We start from the raw sequence: 22624 nt of genomic DNA on the forward strand, positions 1-22624 counted from the left end.
TCATTTGAGAAACCCTAATAATAATCATGTTTATTGGATTTCAGTTTTTTAGATACAGTTGATTCCGCTTAATTGGGAAACATTGGAATTAATCCATTTTGGCCCAATTAAGTGGCTGTCCCAATTAAACAAACTAAGAATAAATTCTAAAATAAAACATGTAATACATAGGTAAATAATAAGTAGATAAAAAATAATAATTAGGTACTTATTTTAATGTTTTATTAAACCAAAATACAGAAAATATTTGTACTATAAATTTGCCAGACTCATGACGATAGATAACTGATTCGCATTATGCTAGTGTTGCCAAATACAGTATTAGAAGTGATGTACACAAGGGTTGACCGTTTGATTCATTCCTGATCAAATGATTTTTCCTTTCTTCCTTTTTAGTTAGAACATGTTCTAACTAAAAAAGGGAGAAAAGAAAAAACGGGAAAGGAAAGGGTTTGTCTCTAAAAGTTACCTTACAGTCTTCCTTTGACCACAGTTTCCTTTACTTGGAGATGGGCCACTTCTGCGGGAGCCAAAGTGGCCCATCTCCAAGTAAAATCTGCCAGCTTCGGATGCTGGTCTCAATGATGAGATGACTACTGTTTGAATGTAGACGTAATCATGCACACAATATCTTCCAAGGGAACTCTAGCTGTCTTACAACTTGGTTGAGAGATCTCAAAAAATTGTCTGGGAGTCTTTGTTCCTTAGCTCTTAACGGGATCATCTGGTCCAATCTGGAGCAGGGTCAGTAGCTTGCATTCGGGTCTTCCTCAGACAGGATCCTAGAATGTTAAGTCCTGCTATGCTGACCCCTCCAAAAAAACCAAACTGCCTGAGCAAAAGACAAAATCGCTTTGTCTCTGCCAACCATTAGGCCTACATGACATTAGTGTACCTAGTGTCTACATATTTTCGGAAGATCTGTAAAATATATAAAAAATTGCTAAATTCCTTTTCTGCTACTGTCCCAATTAAGCGATTAAATTACGTACTAATTTATTAATTTGCTTTCCATTCTTTGAGATTTGGCCCAATAAAGCAGCTGCCTTGATTAACCGGTGGCCCAATTAAATGGAATAGACTGTATTCATTTTTGAGGATGCTAGAAGTTCATTATGTTTAGAGAGTGTGAGAAGGAGAGGCAGAGTATTGTTGATTTTATCTGTAAGGCTATGCATAATATTTTCGAATTTTACTATCCATAATATGGATTTTGTAGCCTGTGCGGAAATAAATGCAATGGACTATTGCACCATAAATCTAACCAATGCACTACATTTGTACAGTGGTTTGCAGTTATATTGATTGGCAGACCACTTAAACCTAGTTACAGATGAAATGTAGACCACCTATTTCTTATCCTGTAGAAAGTACCTTGGATGAAATAATATTAGCGGATAAATATACTCTCTCTTATGACTATTTACATTGCATTTTAGAAAAATGATTAACCAATCAATCAGTTTGAACTCAACATACTTTCACACCATCAGTGATCCATGAGCCATACTTAGAGAACCACTAGTCTAGTGAATTTAAAACATTTTACTTTATATAACTATTAGTAGTAGTGGTTTGGGCCATACTGATCACAAATTTAAATTAATTATTAAATGTTTTTATAAATTTGAATTAAATTAATTTTATTTTAACAATAAGGTAAAGTTTCTGTATTAATTATTAAAATAATAAAAATTTGTTGAGTAAATTAAAACGATTCAATTTTTGGAGGCTGGTAACTAAATTTCTTTTTAAAATATATCAATTGGATATATACTTACAATTCATCGTGTTGAAATTTCTAATGAAAAATTACTTTTTATTTATAGTTAAATTTAAAAATATTGCAGTTGAGAATATTTGCTATACTAATATTTGAGTAAATTTAAAATATAACAATTTGAAATAATATTTTATTATTAGAAAATAAGTTGGCACCGGTAATTTTTAAAATAAAAATTTGTCGAGTAAATTAAGACACAACAATTTGAAATAATGTTATAACAAAAAGACAAAGTTTAATATATTCTTTCTAATTATTATTTTGCAATAATAAATTTTACAATTTATTCTAATATAAAGGGTAAATTAAAACAAGACAACTTGAAATAATATTTTAACAATAAGACAAAGTAAAATACGGAAATAGTTCAATATAATAATTATTTAAATTATATTTCTTACTTATTTATTAAATACCTACACAATGTATTCATTTTGAAAATAGCTATTTTTTGTTTAATTAAGAATTGTTTGTAAGCTAGAATATTGCAAAAGGAACATTTCTTTTTAAAATATTTGTGATAATAACAATTTTTTTAATATTATCCAATCTTAGACACCCAAGAAGTTTGATGTCTAAATAATTGTAGTTTCATTAAAAAAAAAATTTCTATCTGTCCAATTTTTGCCAATTTTTGAGAATTTAGGTAACCCCAACTTTTCAATGTCAAATGATGGAATTTTTTATGATATATATTGCTTCAGTTAAGTTTAAAAAATTAAATTTGCCCTCTCTTGTATTATATCATACTTTTTATATAAATTAAATAAAATTTCATATACCTTACTATGACATTCCCAACTTCCAAAATTATGTTTTTTTATATGATAAATACAGCTCATGTAAGAAATTTCCAAATTTAATATATTTTTTATCTTGTGGTGATAAATTATCAAAAGTATTGAATTGATTAGCAGTAGGAAAATTTCCCTGTTGTTGGGGGAAGTACATTTTTAGATTAGTAGAATACAAATTATGAAAAAATTTAACAGAACAATGGTTGTAATGGTTGTTTTATAATCAATTACATTTTAGTTTTACTTTGATGTCTTTGGGGGGCGTGTACTAGACGTTGGAGGTATGGGTGAACTTTTAGTGACGCTTGATAATTCTGTTTTGAGTGAATTGAAAAGCCGAAATATGACAATTTTAAAGAAGTGGTTATTTGTGAATAGAGTTTCCTTGATTTTAATTGTGTGTTTATTAATAATTGCTGGGATTGAGTCCAATCCAGGCCCTTTCCTTCGATCGTCACAACAAATACATCAAGAAGATATGCAAAGAAGGGGGCGAGGCAGACCTTGCAAGAATAAGCTTAAAGGAAAAGAAAGGCAATTGAGCGATACAACTAGTGAAGATTATTATCAGTTAGAGGATGTTTTTAATAAAAATAGTCCTGTGACCTTGAGAGCTACGAAAATTTACGACTACTTCGAAACTTCAAGAGATTTAGTGCCACAAGTTCACGAAGAGTCACAATTTACATTGAAAGCAATATATGAGCTAATTCAAGATAAGTTCTCTCTTCTTCATATGGAACTACAAGGAATTAGAGCAGAAGTTATTGCTTTGAAAGAAGAAAATAAGTATTTGAATAGAGAATTGTCAAAATTATCCCAGAAAGTAGAAGAATTAGAGGAAATAGCCAATAATAATTACCAATTGAAAGGTATGTTAGAATTTGAAATAGACCAGCTAGCTAATGTGAGAAATAATAATAATATTACAGTTATAAACTTTCCGTTCAACTCGACTGATCATGTAAAAGAAATTAATCAGTTTATAAAAAAGGACTTGGGAATAATTAATAGTCAGAGAGAAGAAGTGGTTAGATTAACCAACAGTGAAATCAAACCCACAGTGAAAATATTATTGGGGTCCATATATGATAGAAATCTGATTATTAAAGAATTCTGGAAAAAGAAAGGCGACTTCAATACTAAAGTGAAGGAAAAGATAATAGTTACTTCGGATTTATGCATGAGATCTAGGATGAGGAGAAAAAAATTATTTTCAATAATTAAAGAAGAAAAACGTAATGGGAATAGAATTATTATAAAAGATGATTATTATATTAAAGACAACATAAAATATACATATGATATTAATCTAGATAAAGTAGTCCAATTGAATGATTTTTCGAGAAGGAATTGATCGTCATCATAGATCTGATTATGGCTAGATAGAAGAAATAATAGTTAGTTTGAATGTTTAAATGCTGAAACTATGTTAATAGAAAAATTGAAACAGATTTGGTCTACACTTATTCCTTATGATAACCCTTATTAAAGTTTTTTCTAAGTTAGGAGATCGAGAAAATATCAACTATTCCACCAAAGTCCAACTATATCAAGTACATATCTTAAGATTGCTCTAATCGGTCAAAATCTTGTGTGATGTAATATAATTTCAGAACACTTATATAGCAACTGATATATGTTTCAGAATTTTTTACCATTAAATTTCTCCACCTGGCTAAGATTTAACAATAAGAAGATAATACAATAATAATAATAATAACCTTCCAGTTGGTGCTATCCTAGACGTAGGGGTTCCCCCCCCAAAAAAAATTATAAGTGTCGTTTTATAGAAAGGCACTAGTGTTACGATATAGATATAACCTCCGTGCAATGAACAAGATCAACAGTGAAATACTAACTAAGCATTTTGTATGTGGAAAAAATTACAATTTGATAATTTGTAAAATTTTAAAAAAATTTTGTAGTTATGTAATATGATATAATATATCAATTACATATGTTTGCAGTACTGCAAATATATATCAATGTTGAACAAGTTAAATGTTGTTATAAGATGTCAATATTTTGTAATTATTAAATAACAAAATCAACTATGTTGGTATCAGCTAATTCTCCCCCTTGTAACAGGTATACCCTATTACAATAAACTTTACTTACTTACTTACTTACTTACTTTGATGTATTTAACAATAAGTTAAATTACAATTCACTTTTTATATTAAAATAATAGTAATACAACAGTATATATAATAAGCATTATTTTTCCAATTTAATTTGATAAGTTTAATTAGTTAGCATTTTTATGCTTTTGATAAAGAGATGTAATGAACTGATTATAAAAATCTATCTTCCCAAAATTGTATGTCTTGCTACAAACCCAATTTGTCTACATAAGGTATTGAGTGGAAGATTTTCGTCTCGAATTGTGAAAGCTTTGAAGTCAAGGATAACTCCTATATCAGAAACTATTACTCCATGAAATTTTTTCTTTTGGGTAGTAAAATTAGCTTGCCATTGATCTTTTGCTGATAATTGATACTTTTTAACGGAATCCATATAAAGATCTATTACAGCTTCTACAGGAGTGTCTAATGCTTTTATGGCCAACAGTCGATAAGTTGAAATGCTTGAAAATCTATTAGCATCGCATTCTGTAATTTTATATAAATAAAAATTAGGATTAGTATTATTTTATATTTAGTAAGAAAATAACAAAACAATTTCATACACAGACATTTTTTACTGACCATATAGAATGTTCACTGATGTACCAAATGTTGTCTCGCCTTCCTATTTTTGATATTATATCACGATTATATTCAATTATTTCATCCATTTTATCAAATTGTTAATATGAAATCTATAAAAATATAATTTTTAAAATTTATATAGTAATTGAATTGAAATGAAACTTGTTTTTAAAATTTACAAAATTAGTTTCTATGAAATGAAAGTAAAAGATATATTACAAGAATTTTACTCAAATTGTACTGTAGCAATAATGATAATAATAATATTACAAAATGGTCTTTCTTCAAATCAAATTTATACTGTGCGATCCAACTCATTAAACTTTAAATTACTATATGGTTTATACTAAACCATAATTTCTTTGAAATAATATTTATTTAACTGATATAATTAAAGATATTAAATTTATAAAATGATAGTCTGATTATATATAATATACCGTATTTTACGGACTATAAGACACACTTTTTTCTTCGAAAACTTGCCTCCAAAATTCAGGTGCGTCTTATAGGCATTTTTTAAAAAAATTGCTTAAAAATTAAGGTGCGTTTTATAGTCCGTAAAATACAGTATATATTTTTTTAATTATTAACTCATCTCACCTCAATGTAAATTGTTATATATCAACAAATTTTAAGAATAAATTTTACAACAATAAAGTAATTTATTTTAAAAACAACTTATTTAATTAAGCTAACTAAAAACATAATAAAATTGTAACACTATCTGTATTAGTTATATATTATAGTACATACAATTAGATTAGTTTTAAACCTATTTTAAAAATTTATATATAATATGATTACATTTATTTATTTAGTATTAACTTATTATCAATAATATTATAATTTTAATTAATTTCTATGCATTTAAATTTATATTATTGAATATTTATTTAAATATAATTAAGAAAGACTTTAAAGAATATTAAATCCCAAGAAAATGAACTTCTGATTTTAATTTCTTAAAATTTGTTTTTTATATGATAGATATAAACCTTGCAAATAATTGTCAAATCTTACCGATTTTTTATGTCTAACTGTTAAATTTAAAAAAAATACTCATTATAAAAATCAGTTTTCCCAAGCTCTTTAGAATATCTTACTACAAACTTAAACTCTCAGAACAATGTGTTAAACAGAAGAGATTTTTATTCTGAAGAGCAACTGCATCGAAATCAATAATCACTCATTTTAAAATAATAATAATAAAATACTTACCTTCAAAATTTATTAAAACAGAATACTATATGATATGAAACTAATTCAGTAATATTTCAAGATCATTTTTCAATATAACAAATACTTGTTTTTCAAATTAAAAAGTTATAGGAAAAAAGTTATGTATATATTAAAATAATAAGTTAATGAACTTTAGTAAACCTCTAAAAGACATTTTAAACATCTACACGGTTAAACGTCTAAATGATCATTCATTTCATCAAATTTTACCACCACCTAAAATTAATTCTTATATATTTTGATGTGAAACTTTTGAATTCTTTGAAGATTTACAAATATCTAGAGTTAAGTCTAAGTCAAAGGCAAACTTTTAAATAAATATACAGTCAAACCTGTTTTTATGCGCTCTTTTTATGTGCGATTTTTATTTGTGCGATTTTTTTAATGCGAATTTTTAATTTGTGCGGTATAGTTGGCGACTAGTCTCGTGCGATTCGTCATGTCTTACGCTGACTTATTATAGCTAAATAAACTTATTATAGCATAAATGCACTTATTATAGTAATATTATTGCATGAATATGCGAAAAATGAAATAATTTACTTTTTAAGTCAACAAAACACCACCTGGACAAAAATATGTAAAACAGACGATAGACCAGACGATGCAGTCAAGTGCTGACATCTGTTGTCAATAAATTCTATTTCGTACGGTTTTGAGTTATTTTCTATGTGAGACTTTTTTTATGCAGTCCCTGTTGACCGCATAAAAAAAATATTTTTTAATTGTGTCGCGAAAACTATTATTTACAGCCATTCGTGAAGTTTCGTGAGATTTTTTTTTATGTGTTTTTTTTAATGCGGTCCCTATCCCCCGCATAAAAACAGGTTTGACTGTACTTACTTTCTGAAGATGATGATCTTCTATCAGAGGTTCTTGCAAAAGAAGTTCTCGGCGAGGTATCGAACCAGTCTCTTGTACACTATTTATACCATCTCTTAACAAAAACAGAGGAAAAAGGATATTTCAATATTAGCCACTTTGAAAAACAAAAGTTACATATATTAATACAAAAATTAAATTCTTTTATTTTAAAATTATTATTAGAAATGAATTGTTTTTGAAACAAAAAATAGCTATTTTCAAAATGAATACATTGTATAGGTATTTAATAAATAAGTAAGAAATATAATTTAAATAATTATTATATTGAACTATTTCCGTATTTTACTTTGTCTTATTGTTAAAATATTATTTCAAGTTGTCTTGTTTTAATTTACCCTTTATATTAGAACAAATTGTAAAATTTATTATTGCAAATTAATAATTAGAAAGAATATATTAAACTTTGTCTTTTTGTTATAACATTATTTCAAATTGTTGTGTCTTAATTTACTCGACAAATTTTTATTTTAAAAATTACCGGTGCCAACTTATTTTCTAATAATAAAATATTAATTCAAATTGTTATATTTTAAATTTACTCAAATATTAGTATAGCAAATATTCTCAACCATAATATTTTTAAATTTAAGTATAAATAAAAAGTAATTTTTCATTAGAAATTTCAACACGATGAATTGTAAGTACCGTATTTTATGGACTATAAGACGCTACGTACTATAAGACGCACCTTAATTTTTAAGCAATTTTAAAAAAAAAAATACCTATAAGACGCTACGGACTATAAGATGCACCTGAATTTTGGAGGCAATTTTTCGAAGAAAAAAATGCGTCTTATAGTCCGTAAAATATGGTATATATCCAATTGATATATTTTAAAAAGAAATTTAGTTACCAGCCTCCAAAAATTGAATCGTTTTAACTTACTCAACAAATTTTTATTATTTTAATAATTAATACAGAAACTTTACCTTATTGTTAAAATAAAATTAATTTAATTCAAATTTATAAAAATATTTAATAATTAATTTAAATTTGTGATCAGTATGGCCCAAACCACTACTACTACTATTTTCTAGTTAAGATGAAGACAAAGACACAGATGGCAAAATTAAAATAATGACTGGCACTAGTGATTTGTTTTGTCCATTATTTCTCTTGATCTTGACAGTCAGCAGAGAGGATTTGTTGAACTTGTTGACATGTATCATCATCTCTATTTTGGCATTTGGTCTTTACAATTCAAAAATAAAACACATTTTTACAGACTTTCTTGTTCTGTCAAACCAGTATCAAAATTTATTAATATCTTTTATAAATGTCAAGCATGTAAAAGCACAAATATAAGATAATGTTATTCTAAAGTGTTCTATAACTTTGTTAAATTTTTTACTGATTTGATTCATGATATCTTAAAATATAATAGTAGATGAGGACCTCTTTGATAAAATAAAAATTGAATCCAACTTTTTTTTTAAAAGGTTTTGGTGACAAGTTCAAACCTGCTCCTGGAAGTTGGGAATGTTCTGCCTGCTTTGTAAGGAATTCGAAAGATGACATGAAATGTATCTCTTGTGAAACCCCAAAAACTAATGTCTCAGTTTCTACACAAGAAAAGACTGGATTTTCAGGTAAACACTTTTGCAATTTTATAATTACAATTTTTCATATTAATAAACAAGATTTTTGTAATTTATAAAATTTTCCACAATCTATGTTTGATACTAATTGTAACAAGCATAATGATCAATGTAAACAATAATGCCAACAGTCAAAATTATATCAGATTCGGTCAGATACTGACAGTCACTGTCTTTTTTTGTATTTTACATTGTCATTTGTTTATTATTAAAGCTTGCAAGGTACAAAAATGTTAAAGAAACAGCCCTTGCAACAACAATTATTAGTAAATAACTCAAATATTAAATGTCAATTCAGTATTTACAACATAAAATTGACTATTAGTACAATTTACAAAATTATTTATTCAAAACTTGAAACAATTAACTTATTGAGGGTTTTTATTCTAGGTTCTTTTTCCTAAGTTAGCATCAATCATTCAAATTGATTACTTACAATTCAGCAACTATATACTGACTAGCAGAAGTTAAGGCTAGCTTGCTATGTCAGTTTGATAATGATCTTTTATACTAGTGATGTCCAACTTCTTTGATTAGCAAGCCAAATTACATATGAGTTGTAAATAGGAGAGTCACAAATATTTTATATATTTTATATATACAAAAAGTAGGTCTATTTCTATTATCTATAAGTAATGTGTCAAATATGTTCACAGGCTGGAATAACATTCCATAGACCACATACTGTAGTTTGGGCATCACTGTTTTATTTGCATACTGAACATGCTAACTAAAAATAAAGTTTTGCTTAATTTCTGTCTCTGGTTACAAAAATATAATAAAAATATTATTCAGTATTTTAATCATATTTAAACCCTAATTTAGTGGGGTGTAATTCTATTCATTATAGAAATGTTACTATGAAATTATGCAAATTGGTTCTTGTTGGAAGTGTTGAGATAACATTTGACCTTTCATATAAATCAGCCCCAATACTCAAAATAACTGAAACAATATGAAAAATATATGATGTAAGTAACTAAATACAAGATCTTCTAAAAAGAATGCTACCATTTTACATTAATGTAACTATGTTAATTATTACTTGAGAAATATGTGATGTATACCAATCAATAGAATAACTGTCAGTTTCATCTATCATCTGTATTCAAACATGTTTTTGCCTACTACTGCTAGACGTGCCATAAATGAAAATGGCAACTTCACAGAAGAAGGCTTCTATGTTCTGTAGTTCATGAAGTTAGAATTGCTCTTCATGCATAATGCAAGTTTTGCAGATGATTTCAAAATGATCCACCTGTAAAGTACTATTTTTAGTATCTTAGGAAACTGACACTAATTGCGGCCAGTAAAACTTCTGTTAACGTAACGGGTACTTTATGCGGATTCGATATTAGTTTGTCAGGCCTGGGCTTTTACGCGTGCACCGAAAAAATTAGTAAGAATAACGACAATTATCAAGTCAAAGCAAAAGTTTCAAATATATTTAATTAGTAAATAGAATTTACTATGTACAATTTGTCTATAATCCAAAACAAAATTTATTAACGAAAATCAACAAGTCAACCCGACAATAAAACTCAGCTACTTAGCTTAACTTAATATTAATTTCCCTTTGAAAATTCGACAAATCAAATACTTAGGAACTATGAACAGAATCTCGTACGAACTAAACGTCTATCTGTCACCTCACTATACTAGGAACCTATTTCCTCAATCTTTTCGCTATCGTCAATCGAATTCCTCTTTACCACCTTGGATCGCCTAATTCTCAATCTGGACTTCGACCAGGAATCACCTCGCTCTGGAATTCACCTCGTTCTTCTTCGGTTAGCGTGCTGGTTTTATTCTGTGAGGTGATGTCACAATTCAGCTGGGTTACTCCCCTTATTTACATACTTAGTTTTCTAACATTAAGTTTCTTTCTGGCAGCTTTAATTTTCCAACAAAATCTTACAAAGTATTTAGCACAATTTTCTGGGATGTTATGATGGTTTAGTAAGTATTTCTTTGCTAGTGAGTGTGGGGATTCCCCCTCCATTTTTTTTTCTGCGGACTGTTTATTTTCGCTGGGCAGCGCAAGTGCGTGAGATTTTTTTTTCCTATGGCGCTCATTCCTTCGTGAGTTGGTTTATCTTTTTTCATTACTAATAAGAGAGTGGTGGGGAACCTTTGTCCTAAATAAACATAAGCCCCAAACAAAATTTAATAAAACGAAAAAATAATAATAAAATAAAAATAACGCTCGGACTCAGTTCCTTACACACCATGTAAGACATTCTTTGGCATTATCAACAATTCTAGGAGAAATGATGCATTTGCAGAGGAAAAGTCTAGAGCATCAGAAGAAAATGCAAATTGAATCATAGAATCTAATGTGTGTGATTTAGCCATGTAAGTTGCTAAGCCAACTTATGTGGCTCCACCACAATTAAGTCACGAGTTGAGCCTACTTCAAATGACTCTATGGAGAGTTCTGCACAAGCAACGAAAGCTTATGTGCTTCAGTTACTGCAGGCCCTAAAAACCCAAGATAAGATGAGCAAGGTTAACTTTTCATGTTGCTTCATTTTTAGTGATTAGGCAAACTTTTACTTAAGCAGAATAGTGAATCATTATAATGTGCAAAAACACAGCAAGTCCACGTGTAATGGTGGAGCACGAACATGATTCATCATAACTTAATGTCATCTGTACCATTTCTTCCACAAATATGTAAGGGTCATTTTTCTTTAAAGAAGCAACAGTCCTTGGGCACCCATACCTGCACATTCTTCAAAACTGGATGCTTCCTCAACTGGATCAAGATTCTGTTAATTCTTTTGCTTTTTTCTTAATTCATAAGCCAATGAAGTGATTTTGGTACAGATCTTCCATTCTGAATGATTTTGACGATTACATCTTCCTGCAAGATGGAGACCTCATTGTCATAGGGAAATCTGTGAAGTTTTGCATTGTGTGCTTTCTCAGTGATGGATTGGATGTCATGGGCCTAATCTAATCACAGTCTGTTACTCCAGTGGCCGTTCAGATTCCCAGACCCAACACCATGCAATTCCTTCCTTTGGACTATGTCGATGACATTGTCTATGCACTAGCATTGCCCAGGAATTTGAAGAAACTGCAGAATTGAATTGTGGCTGTTGTGGGACAACAATATGCTGCAGTGAGAGTGAGAGAATTTGACTGTTAGCTGAATGTGTGCCATGTTACACAAGGTGCATACATTGAGGGATTGTAGTGGATAGATAGAAAACTAAGTTTTGTATGTTTTGATGTATATTACATCAATTTCAGGTAATAATTAACTTAATTACAGTAATTTAAAATGGTAGCATTCTTTTTGGAAGATTCTGTATAACTGTAAATAAAAATTTCTCTCTCTTGCTACCCCATAAATTAACATTGTTTACAACAATTTAACATTCAAAACTTATTTATAATTTATTAATGTCAACATTTTGATTAATTTATTCCATATAGATAAAAAATTAGAATCTAATATCACTTCAAAGATGATTGATAAATCTTCTAAACAAGAAGAAAAAGCTGAGAACAAGAACTCATTTCCTATACCTTCTACTAAAGCCACTACTAGTTCTTGGCAAGGTATATTCTCTGCACTTTTTTAAATACATTTGATAAAAATAAATTTTTATTGAAAAAAAAAATTTGCTAAGTTTATGAAACAATACTTTTTTTCCCCTTTCTTTTCAGAATTTGGAGATAAGTTTAAACCACCATCAGGAAGTTGGTCATGCCCTGTCTGTATGATCTTTAACGAAGAGACAGATTCAAAATGTTTGGCATGTGAAACGCCAAACCCCCGTCAGAAATCACCTGTTGCGGAGCAGGTAAAAGTCTACATTAACATGAATTTAAATTCCATTTTAATTGAAGTTTTTAACGACAAAAAATTTTTAGGCACCAGCAACTAAATTTGACACTAAATTTAAATCAACATCCGACTCTTGGGACTGTGACGTCTGTTTTGCTCAGAATCCTAGCAGTGCATTAAGATGTTTTGCTTGTGAAACTTTGAGATGTGTTACATCTAAACCTTCAGGTGAATATACAAAAAATTTAAATGTTCTAATTTTTATCATCATTTTGTTACTTAAAAACAAACTTTACAACTTCACATTTATGTTTAAAATGTCAAGTAATAATATTTAACAGAAATATATTATGGATATTAGATTAAAGAAAGATTAACTAAAATTATTAAAAGTAATTACCTATATGATGAAGTTAAATGTTCTCAACCAAGTGATTATTTCTGGAAGTAAAAACATATTGTTACAGGTTAAGATTGTTGAGAACAGATAAATTGATTTAGTAACAGGATTTCTAGATTATTCCATTCTTAGAAAAGTATGAAGATAGAGAAGATTAAGGAAATTTTATTTAAAAAATCAATAAATATTTGTACATAATTAAATGTTAAGTTCACAATTAACCCAATTTTAGTCTATAGCAGGCCTGGCCAACCTGCGGCCCATCACATTAAATTGTGTGGCCCACTAAGCAATATTATATATCTATTAAAACTTTTGTTTCCTGTTATGTGTATACCAAAACAATTAAATAAATGAAAATTTGCATGTGTCATTGTTATAATGCGCAAGTATGAGTACGAATTCTTGAAATAACAATAAAATCTTATTCTTTTTGTATTTGTTTTACTTTTTTAAAAGCATGTTTGCCTAAATTGTGGCCCACCGTAATGTTATGCGTGATCAAAGTGGCCCGTGGAACAATTTGGGTTGGCCAGGCCTGGTCTATAGTTTACCATATGAGAAAAACTATGGTACTATAAAGCATTTGTATTTTTCTTTCCCAAAACATTTCTGTAAAATATGTATTTTCAAATGCCAATTGGTAATTGTCATAAAGAAATTACAGAAACTTTTAGTTGGATATACAAATCTGGAAATGTATTTTGGGCATAGATAGTAGAAACTTGATGCCCAAATCATATTTCTGTCTTGTACTGTTAAAGAGATTTTGTCAAAAGTACAATTGAGTCCCATATAATGCATTCCTAATTAGTGCCATCTTCATTCCTTCAGTATCTGTGAATTATTATAGAGAGCATTTAGAGAATAAAAAATATTCTTACTAGACTATACAATAAATGAGTCCATTTTCATCCGTCCCTTCACACGCTTTTCATTGAGGTATTAACAAGTCTACAGCGGAACTGTCCTTTTATTTGAGGCTACTGTCCGCCGACAAATGTAAAAAAGTTAAGTAAGAATATTTTTTATTCTCTAAATATGAAATCGTCTCGGCTATTTTCTAAAATAATATTATAGAGAGCAATTTTACATTTTGTTAAATAAAATCCAGAGTTGTTAGACACAGTCATTGATTTTTTGTGTTTGATCTGTTTTTCCTCTGCTCTGCACATTGATAACCAGTTGCCAAATGCTTGTTTAATTAAATAGCAATGGATCTTTCTTGTTCACTTTTTTTCTACAAACCAGCTATCATGCTGAGAGTTTTTATTCAAGATAGCCAAATCAAAAAAAGTCGAGCAAATTAGCATTGGGAGAATTGGTGGGGGATACCTTTCTTTGTTTTGCATTTAATTAATTCCAATTTTATTCCTCATCTGTTGGGGATAAGATTTAAACTAAGTTGCATGTATGTGATGAAGAAAAGTTATATTTCATCATGATAAATCATCTTGTGTGGATCCAGTTGTGATAGATATATATCAGAATATTTAGGATATGGAGAGACCATGTCCCTGTTAAACTTGCTCTTAGGAAGTGCTCTGATGAGTGGTAAGGTATTGGTTCCCAGTAATTATTTAGTCTATCATAAAGCCTGTAGGCCAACTTTCCAGTAGTTGTTTTAGATGACTTCAGCTACAAATTTTTAATCTTTCTTGAAATTTCTCTCTGTGGAAAAAGCAAATGAGATATCTCAAGATTTTGATTGAGCAAGCAAGGTTAAACAATAAGCAAAACCCAGAGAAAACATTGAATATGCAAAAAGACTATGTGATCAATTGCTGTGAGTATAACAACACATTACATTTCAGTAAATAAAATCCAGTCACCCTCTACAAATCATAGCATGCTTTATCAAATCAAGTAATTTATAAGCCAAGCAATGATGTCTACACACACTTTTCTGTATAATTCTTATTGTTTGAGGTCTTTCAGTATAGCATCACAGTTGATTTGGTGCTACTTTTGTAGGAAAATAAATTGCAGTGACCAAATCAAGGTTTGATCATCACAATTTCCAATGTATGATCAAGGTTTGATCATGCATTGAAAAGCATGGGTTCAAAGACTCATTATTTATATTCCTTTTTAAGAGTGACTGTAAGAAATGGAGTAAAAATAGTGTTGTTTGAACAATCTGGATTCTTATGTTTTGTTTTAGAAAAAGTAAGTTATAAAAATATTTCAAGGAAAAATTTCATTCTACGGAAATAAAAAATGTCAAATGCCATCAACAATGCAAATCTCAGATTTGCATTGTTGACAGCAGAATAGCGACATTAATAGATTCAATATATAAATTGTAATGTTGAAATATTGATATTTTTACAATTTACATAACTATTATTTATTACAAAATAATATGATGTCTCGTAATTACACATGAGATAGTAATGATGTGCTTGCTGTTTTGTGTTTTTCATATTTAAATTCTTTGATATCTTTAGATTTAATAGTCAAGCTGTAATTGGCTATTGAACATATTGTACTTTTGTTAATAATATAATGTATAAATTAAATAGTAAACTGAAAAATGGTAACAATGGAAGTGTGTCAGTATCATATTTCTAGTTTAATTAATGATAATCTTTCAGTAATAACAAGATGTTACTTTAATAATTATGTAACTTCTACTCCTTTAGCATTTCAAACATTAAGCTTCTGATATTAATAATTTCAGATTCAACACAGCTGTTCTCTGGATTTAAATTTGGAAGCAACAAAAAACAAAATTCTTCCCTTTCTCTGGAAAATACGGCATTCAACAACAACAATTCGGGATTTAAATTTGGAATGACTCCTTCCAGTGGCCTTAGCACTAGTAAGCAGTCCCAGGAATTCACCTTTGGAAGCAAGGCAATCGATTCAAAACCAGTTGAAGGTTTTAAATTCAATGCTTCAAATTTTTCCACGTCATCCAGTGCCTTTACATTTGGTGGAAAATCCCTTCAGGTCAATAGCGAATGCAATAATTTAACAAATGGAAAAATAAAATTTGGAGTTGGAAGTTCAGAGAGTCCACAGACCACTGGCTTTGGTAGCAAGTCTCTTCCAGCTTTTGAACCACCCAAGTTGGTGCCACAACTGTTTGGAAATCAGTTGAATACTGCGAAGAGTGAAGCAACCAGTTATGCCTCGTTGAAGAGTACAGTTTCTCAGTCATCTCTGACTACTCCAGCAGTCAGTTCAGTTGCTCCAGTTGTATCTGTTGCTCCTGTCAGTACTCTGGCTCTGAGCACTGCCACTACTACGGTATCCATTTTCAGTTTTGGGAAAACTCAACCAGTTGTTTCGGTCACTGCAGCATCACCTCCAAAAATAAATGTAGAAGATCCAAATGCTTCGGCAAATTCAAACACTGGCTGTTCATTTAGTTTTGCAAGTCCCCCAAAGATTGTTGATATTTCTAACAGAGGTAATTAACCATTATATTACTATTTTTATGATTAGAAATAACTTACAATAAGATTTCCAAAATCATATTTTTCTAGAGCTTATATAAGTCTAAATTAAATGTTTTATTCAGTTTAGAATTAAGTCTAATAAACTAATTAATGTAATAAATAGTAAATGTAATACATAATATCATGTGCATTTTTTATTTTGTATATATCCTACAGAATTTTTCTATTGTCTAATCTTAAAGAAATTTATTATTTTCTATTAAAAAAATATGATTTTCTTAGATACTATTTTACCCGAGAAAGTGGAAACCACTAGTGAGAGCAAAGAGACCACAAATGTCACCCAGAAGCCGATATCAACATTTTCGTTCAGTTCCACTTCTGCCGCCACGACAAGCAGTATCTTCAAACCCACCACGGCCAACAACGTCTTTACATTTGGCTCACCTGTGCCATTTTCTGTTGTCTCGACGCAGCAGAATGTGATCAGTCCCCCAAACCCATTCACTCCGAACACAACCTCCCAAGTATCTTTCTCAAATTTTGGCAACAATTCATCGACCACAACTTTTGGACATGATAACAGTCAGCCAAAACAGGGATTTGGCTTTCAGGCCCTACCAGCAGTTCAGTTCAATTCCCCAAAATCTGAGCAACCTTCTGGCAACATCTTTCGATTCGGCACGCTTCAGGTAAGAATCTTTCCACTTTACTTTGGGGGATTTTTCACGTTTTGGCTAATTGTTAGCTTAAATGCAATCACATACATTCTAGAATTCAATATCTATGCAGAATTAGTTGTATTGTCAACTTGGTACAGTGAGCCCACATTTAATAAACCACATCTACAACAATTTTTATACAGTGTAGTTCTGGTGAAAGTCACATAATAAGCACTATACAAAATATTCCATTCTATCTTATTCTCAAAAGTGAAGCAACAATAATTTCTATTAGTCACAAAATAATTATTGTCATCTTCACATATCCAAGCAGAAATGATATTCCACTGTATTTTTTTACCTTATGTTCATTGTATATGTTAGAATGAACAATGCTGCAATGAATGAATGTTACAGCAATCAATTTCTATCTACCACATCAAAATGTTAAAACAAACTTGTCTGATATAGCATGTACATGCACACCACATGACACCTTAATTAGAACATTAGTCGTCATCTTTATTATAGTTTGTAAAGTTTGAATATTTGTTGTGCATGTTTAACAATAAAATACATTTTAAATTATTCTGCTATATAATTTTAGCCACAAGCTGGCAAAATAGAGTGAGAAAGCTAATTAACTTAGACATTAACCTGTTAACATACACACAAGATAACTCAGGACAATACTGACAGAAATGTAGACCCCAAGATAACTCGAGCAGTGCGAGATTTGATGGTCCATAATGTACTGTACATATTGTAAAAGGCATGAAAAAATGAAAAATAATCTCAAGAAAATCATAATTGTATAAAAGAACAGTTATTTTTCATATTTGCATTTAATTTAATTAGAATAAATATAAAAAAGTTTATTGTGTAATGGAGGTTTAGGTGGAAAACCAAAAGGATGAGTGAAAAAGATATCATATGATTTTGGTTTATTGCCTATGTTAGGTCCCAGATGATTTCTCCTGACAAGCCACTTTGGGCATTTGTGTCATAGGTTTGCCACCCTCAGTATAAGCTAGCATCTCAAATCTTAACAATGAGCATGTTCATCATCTGATGAATGAGATTAAATAAAGAGTTTAAGAAATTGGAACATATTTGACTAGTACCACATGCAGAGTATATGTACAGTACATGTATAATGAGTAGCTGCACCTTTGACATCCCTTTCTGCTGACAGTCCAGCAGACGGATTATTAAGGAAAAGCATTTCTATTGTTTTTAGAAGTTGTGAAGAAATTTTATCATTCTATAATTCCAAACAATGATAATCAAATAAAGGATAAAAACATTCATTCTTAAATAAAAAATTATTAAAATCAAGACCATAAGTCATGTTCATTGAATGCTCATTCTTTAATCATAATTTATTTTTTCTTTAAAATACATACATACTGTACTGTACTGTTTCATTAAGTTTTACAGGAAATCTTTGTTGGTTCAAAATTCAACGGATGAAATAATCAGGACTTCAAATTAGCCAAGATTTATATATTTCTGTACAACATGCCAAATGCAATGTGACTGAAGTAATTTATTAAGCAAATGGAATATGGCTATGGGCTATGTATACAGAATGCTAGTTTCATTAATTAATAATATAAACAAACCACCAGTAAACAGCATGTGACTAGTGAGAACCTCACAGGTTACAGATAGGTTTTATAAAAAATAAAGCAAAATTCCTCAAAATGTAGCCCAAATTATTTTTGCCAAAATATAGTAACCTGGAACCCTACAAATATCTCAATCTGCTATTCATGGCGCAATCTTGCAATCTGGAAACCCAGCCGTATTTTATGAGATAAGAAAAAAAGCGTATTTATGGGTAAAGTGACATTCAAAAACTTGTTACTATAAAAGCAAAGCCACATTGAATAGATTAGAGTGGTCCTTGGTATATTGTTCTATTACAGCATGGAGGCACTTTGATGTAAATGAACGATTTAACAAATGCATATCACAGTTTGGACAGTATTTTCACTTCAAATTTTTTCTGTTAAATTATTTGATCAAATTCCTATTAAAGAAATTTAAACATTAATTAAACAACTTCACCTTAAAAGTTAGATGTTTGTTTTAAAAATAGAAGTTTAAAAGTCAACCATTTATAATTGCTTAAATCTTACAAAGAAATAATTATTCTGTTAAGAGAGAACATTAAATAGTTTCTCCAGGATACATTATTTTGAAAATGTTCTCCCCTTAGCATGGATTGTTCTGTGGGTGTTGGCAACACTTATATAATAATACAGCAACTTCACACATGCGCACTGTAGAATAGTTTGACTCTAAAATCATAGAGTGCAACTACTCTTTATACTCGTATGAGTACTCTGCCACACAGTACATTGTTATGGGCTGTAATTTTCAGAAAAGCGAATTTTACAAAGGATTCATCTAATGTCTAGGAATTTATCAAATGTTGTCTTTCACTAGAACAAGTATATTTTTATTCTAAAATGATCGGTTGCTCAGGAAAATAAAATCAAAATTTGTAAATGCAGAGACCATAGAAAGAAATGCTCTTTTGCTTTGTAAAAGTTTTGTTTAGAGTTCTTGACTCCCTTAACCCGAGATAACTCAGGCTGCATGTGAAACTGCACAGTCCCTAGCCCGAGTTATCTCGGGCATAAGCCTTAAGGGGCCTCAAAAAAGTGCCTGGACTTATAACTTTTCCAAAAATGTATGGATCAGCATATATACGTCATTATCTATCACCTATGCTAGGGATTTCCAACCTTGTGCCTACGGGTGCATGTGCGCCCATGTCAAAGTGTTGAAGTAATGAAAAAAATTCAAGCAAATCCTTTATCATAGATTGTTTAAAGCACTTGTAGAAAAGGACGAATCTTCCTAAGCTGACCTTATCTTAAATACAGATATAAGATGGTTAAGTAAACACACAGCACTTGGTTGATTTTTTGATCTTTTGGAAGAGAGAAAAAAGTCAAACATTTAAGCAATTAGATAACCTACAATGTATGTGGCTTTTTTAACAGACATATATGAAAAATTGAACAGTTTAAACCTGGATCTCCAGGGAAAAAATAAACATTTAGCTGAATTGATTAGCTCTATAAAAGCATTCAGAGCTAAAACACAGTTTTGGATAAATATGTTGAAAAATTCTCTTGTACACTGATGAAAAAGTTACTTGTGAAGATAATTTTGACCTAACATTATTTATTACTCATCTTGAAATACTTTTGGAACAATTTGAAAGTAGATTCCAGCAATTTATCATTATTGAACCTGCGGCTAATTTTTTGTAAAGCCTTTTACTACACAAGTAAACATTACTGAAACTGCTAAATTTATAGCAGAATCTTATTTAAGAAGAGACATTGATAATTGAAGAAGAGATTTTAGATTTTCAAAATGACATCATATTAAAATCTCACGATACGATGAAAACTTTTGGAATTTAGTTGATCATAAAAAGTATAATCTTTTGAAAAAAGGAGCCTTCAAAATCAAATCCTGTTTTGATTCCACATATTTGTGCAAATCTTTATTTTCCACCATGAATATTATAAAATCAAAAATCAGATCTCAACTTAATCCCAATTGTAAACAATCTTCAAGATTATCATCATCTTACACTGCCAACTGTGAGAAATTAGCAAATGAAATACACTGTTACAAAATGCATGCTATAATAATAAACATATTGAATTTTTTTTTTAAATCCGTGCCCGCCATTATATTTTGCAAACTCGAATGCGCCACTGAAAGGTTTGGAACCCTTGACATGCAAATTTCATGAATTATTTTTGCTGCAAAAATTTTTTATGACAATTTATTAATTAGCTAATTAATTGTGCTGTTGTTTTTTATGGGACTTTTTTTTTTATCAAACTAATTAAATTATTCTAAACTTCCATTTGACCGATTTGACTTTCGTAAGATTTTTCTAAAACACTATTGGATTTTTAAATTACAGCATTTTTAACTTTTTATGTAGTTTTTCTGTAAAAAGACTTTTTGGGTGGTATTTATTTCGTGGCAATTTTTTTGGTTGTCAGATTTGCATTTGAGTGGAAATAATTATTTAATATAAAAAATCAATTCATTAGGGGGTGAATTCCAAGTGCCATTCTGGGTGGAACAAAAAAACCGAAGGAGTTAATGGTTTCTTAATCCAAAGATCTCTCTGTAATCCAATCCACTCTAAAGTAGTTACCAATTTGTCAAAGTTTTGTCAGTTGCTTCCGACACAACTTCCGATTGTATATCAACTGATCACAACTTAGCACATGCACAGTTTGTCAAGTTTGATCGATCTAAACTTTTCTTATGAAATACGGTACAGCCGTACGGATACAATACAGACTTTATAACCATGCTATATTGATATGATTAAGGGTGAAGTTTTAAACTCCATAATGTAGTTTGCACTTTTATACATATGATGATAAAATATTATTACTGTAATAGATATAGTATACTGTATTACCATTAAGAAATAATTTTATGGTAATACATACGTTGTTAAATTAGAATGGATTTTATAATAGTTTCTTAAACACGCTTGGTACTTTTTATGGGACTGAAATTATGAACCCGCAGATAATGACACTTGGTTTTAACGTCAAAAAATTGCTGGTTCCATGGATGATGTTATAATTGGGTTAAACTGTATTTATAAAAAGGTAAGTAGATTTCCTGCACACCATTCCTCAGTAAAAATATGGTTAATTTGAGCAGTATCTTAAAAATGGAAAGAATAATTCTGAAATTGAGGCATGTATCCTCATGTGCTTACTCAAAAGGAAGCCAGACTAGAAAAGACATTAAGTACAAACCCATACAATGTTGTATGATGGAAAAACTTTTTCCATTTGGATTGAAAGGTAAAATTGGCAAGCAGTGCTTTCAACACATACATTGTTGTTGGTAGTGTATTTTCAAAGTTATAGTTCTTAGTCACGATTCTTCTAATAATACTAAATATTAATTTTGATAATTGCACATTTACAGGAACAAAAACCTGCAGATATTGCAAAACCGAATTTTACTTTCGGTGCTAGTCAAGAACAAAAACCGCCCGGAGGCGACCAGGCGGCGAAGCAGTCATTTGCGTTCAGTTTCCACCCGGCCCAGGCTGAGCAGAAGACGTTCACCGCACCCAAGGGAAATGATCAGGAGAAATCCAAACCGAGCTTCAACTTTTCGTTTGCCCCTTCGCAGAACTTCTTTGGCACGCCGTCCACGTCGGCACCCAGTTTTAACTTTTCCGCAAACGTGGCCTCGCCGGGAACCCCGTTTTCTTTCACGTGAGTACTCTACCAAATTCTGTCTGAAATTGGGACTCCTAAA

At 30.0% G+C, this 22624-nt stretch overlaps 1 protein-coding gene across 1 annotated transcript in view; it reads left to right on the forward strand.

The window, feature by feature from the left end:
• LOC136970144 (nuclear pore complex protein Nup153-like) overlaps window positions 1–22624 on the forward strand; it is a 93734-nt gene that overhangs the window by 70788 nt on the left and 322 nt on the right. The window contains exons 16-22 of the mRNA XM_067264537.1: window positions 8861–9010; window positions 12464–12589; window positions 12698–12834; window positions 12905–13046; window positions 15902–16636; window positions 16908–17317; window positions 22286–22581. Coding sequence (XP_067120638.1) covers window positions 8861–9010; window positions 12464–12589; window positions 12698–12834; window positions 12905–13046; window positions 15902–16636; window positions 16908–17317; window positions 22286–22581 — 1996 coding nt within the window. The remainder of the gene's footprint in view (window positions 1–8860; window positions 9011–12463; window positions 12590–12697; window positions 12835–12904; window positions 13047–15901; window positions 16637–16907; window positions 17318–22285; window positions 22582–22624) is intronic.

The sequence above is a fragment of the Centruroides vittatus genome, unplaced genomic scaffold (assembly GCF_030686945.1).
Source record: "Centruroides vittatus isolate TY-2023 unplaced genomic scaffold, ASM3068694v2 contig_19, whole genome shotgun sequence".
NCBI classification, from domain to species: domain Eukaryota; kingdom Metazoa; phylum Arthropoda; class Arachnida; order Scorpiones; family Buthidae; genus Centruroides; species Centruroides vittatus.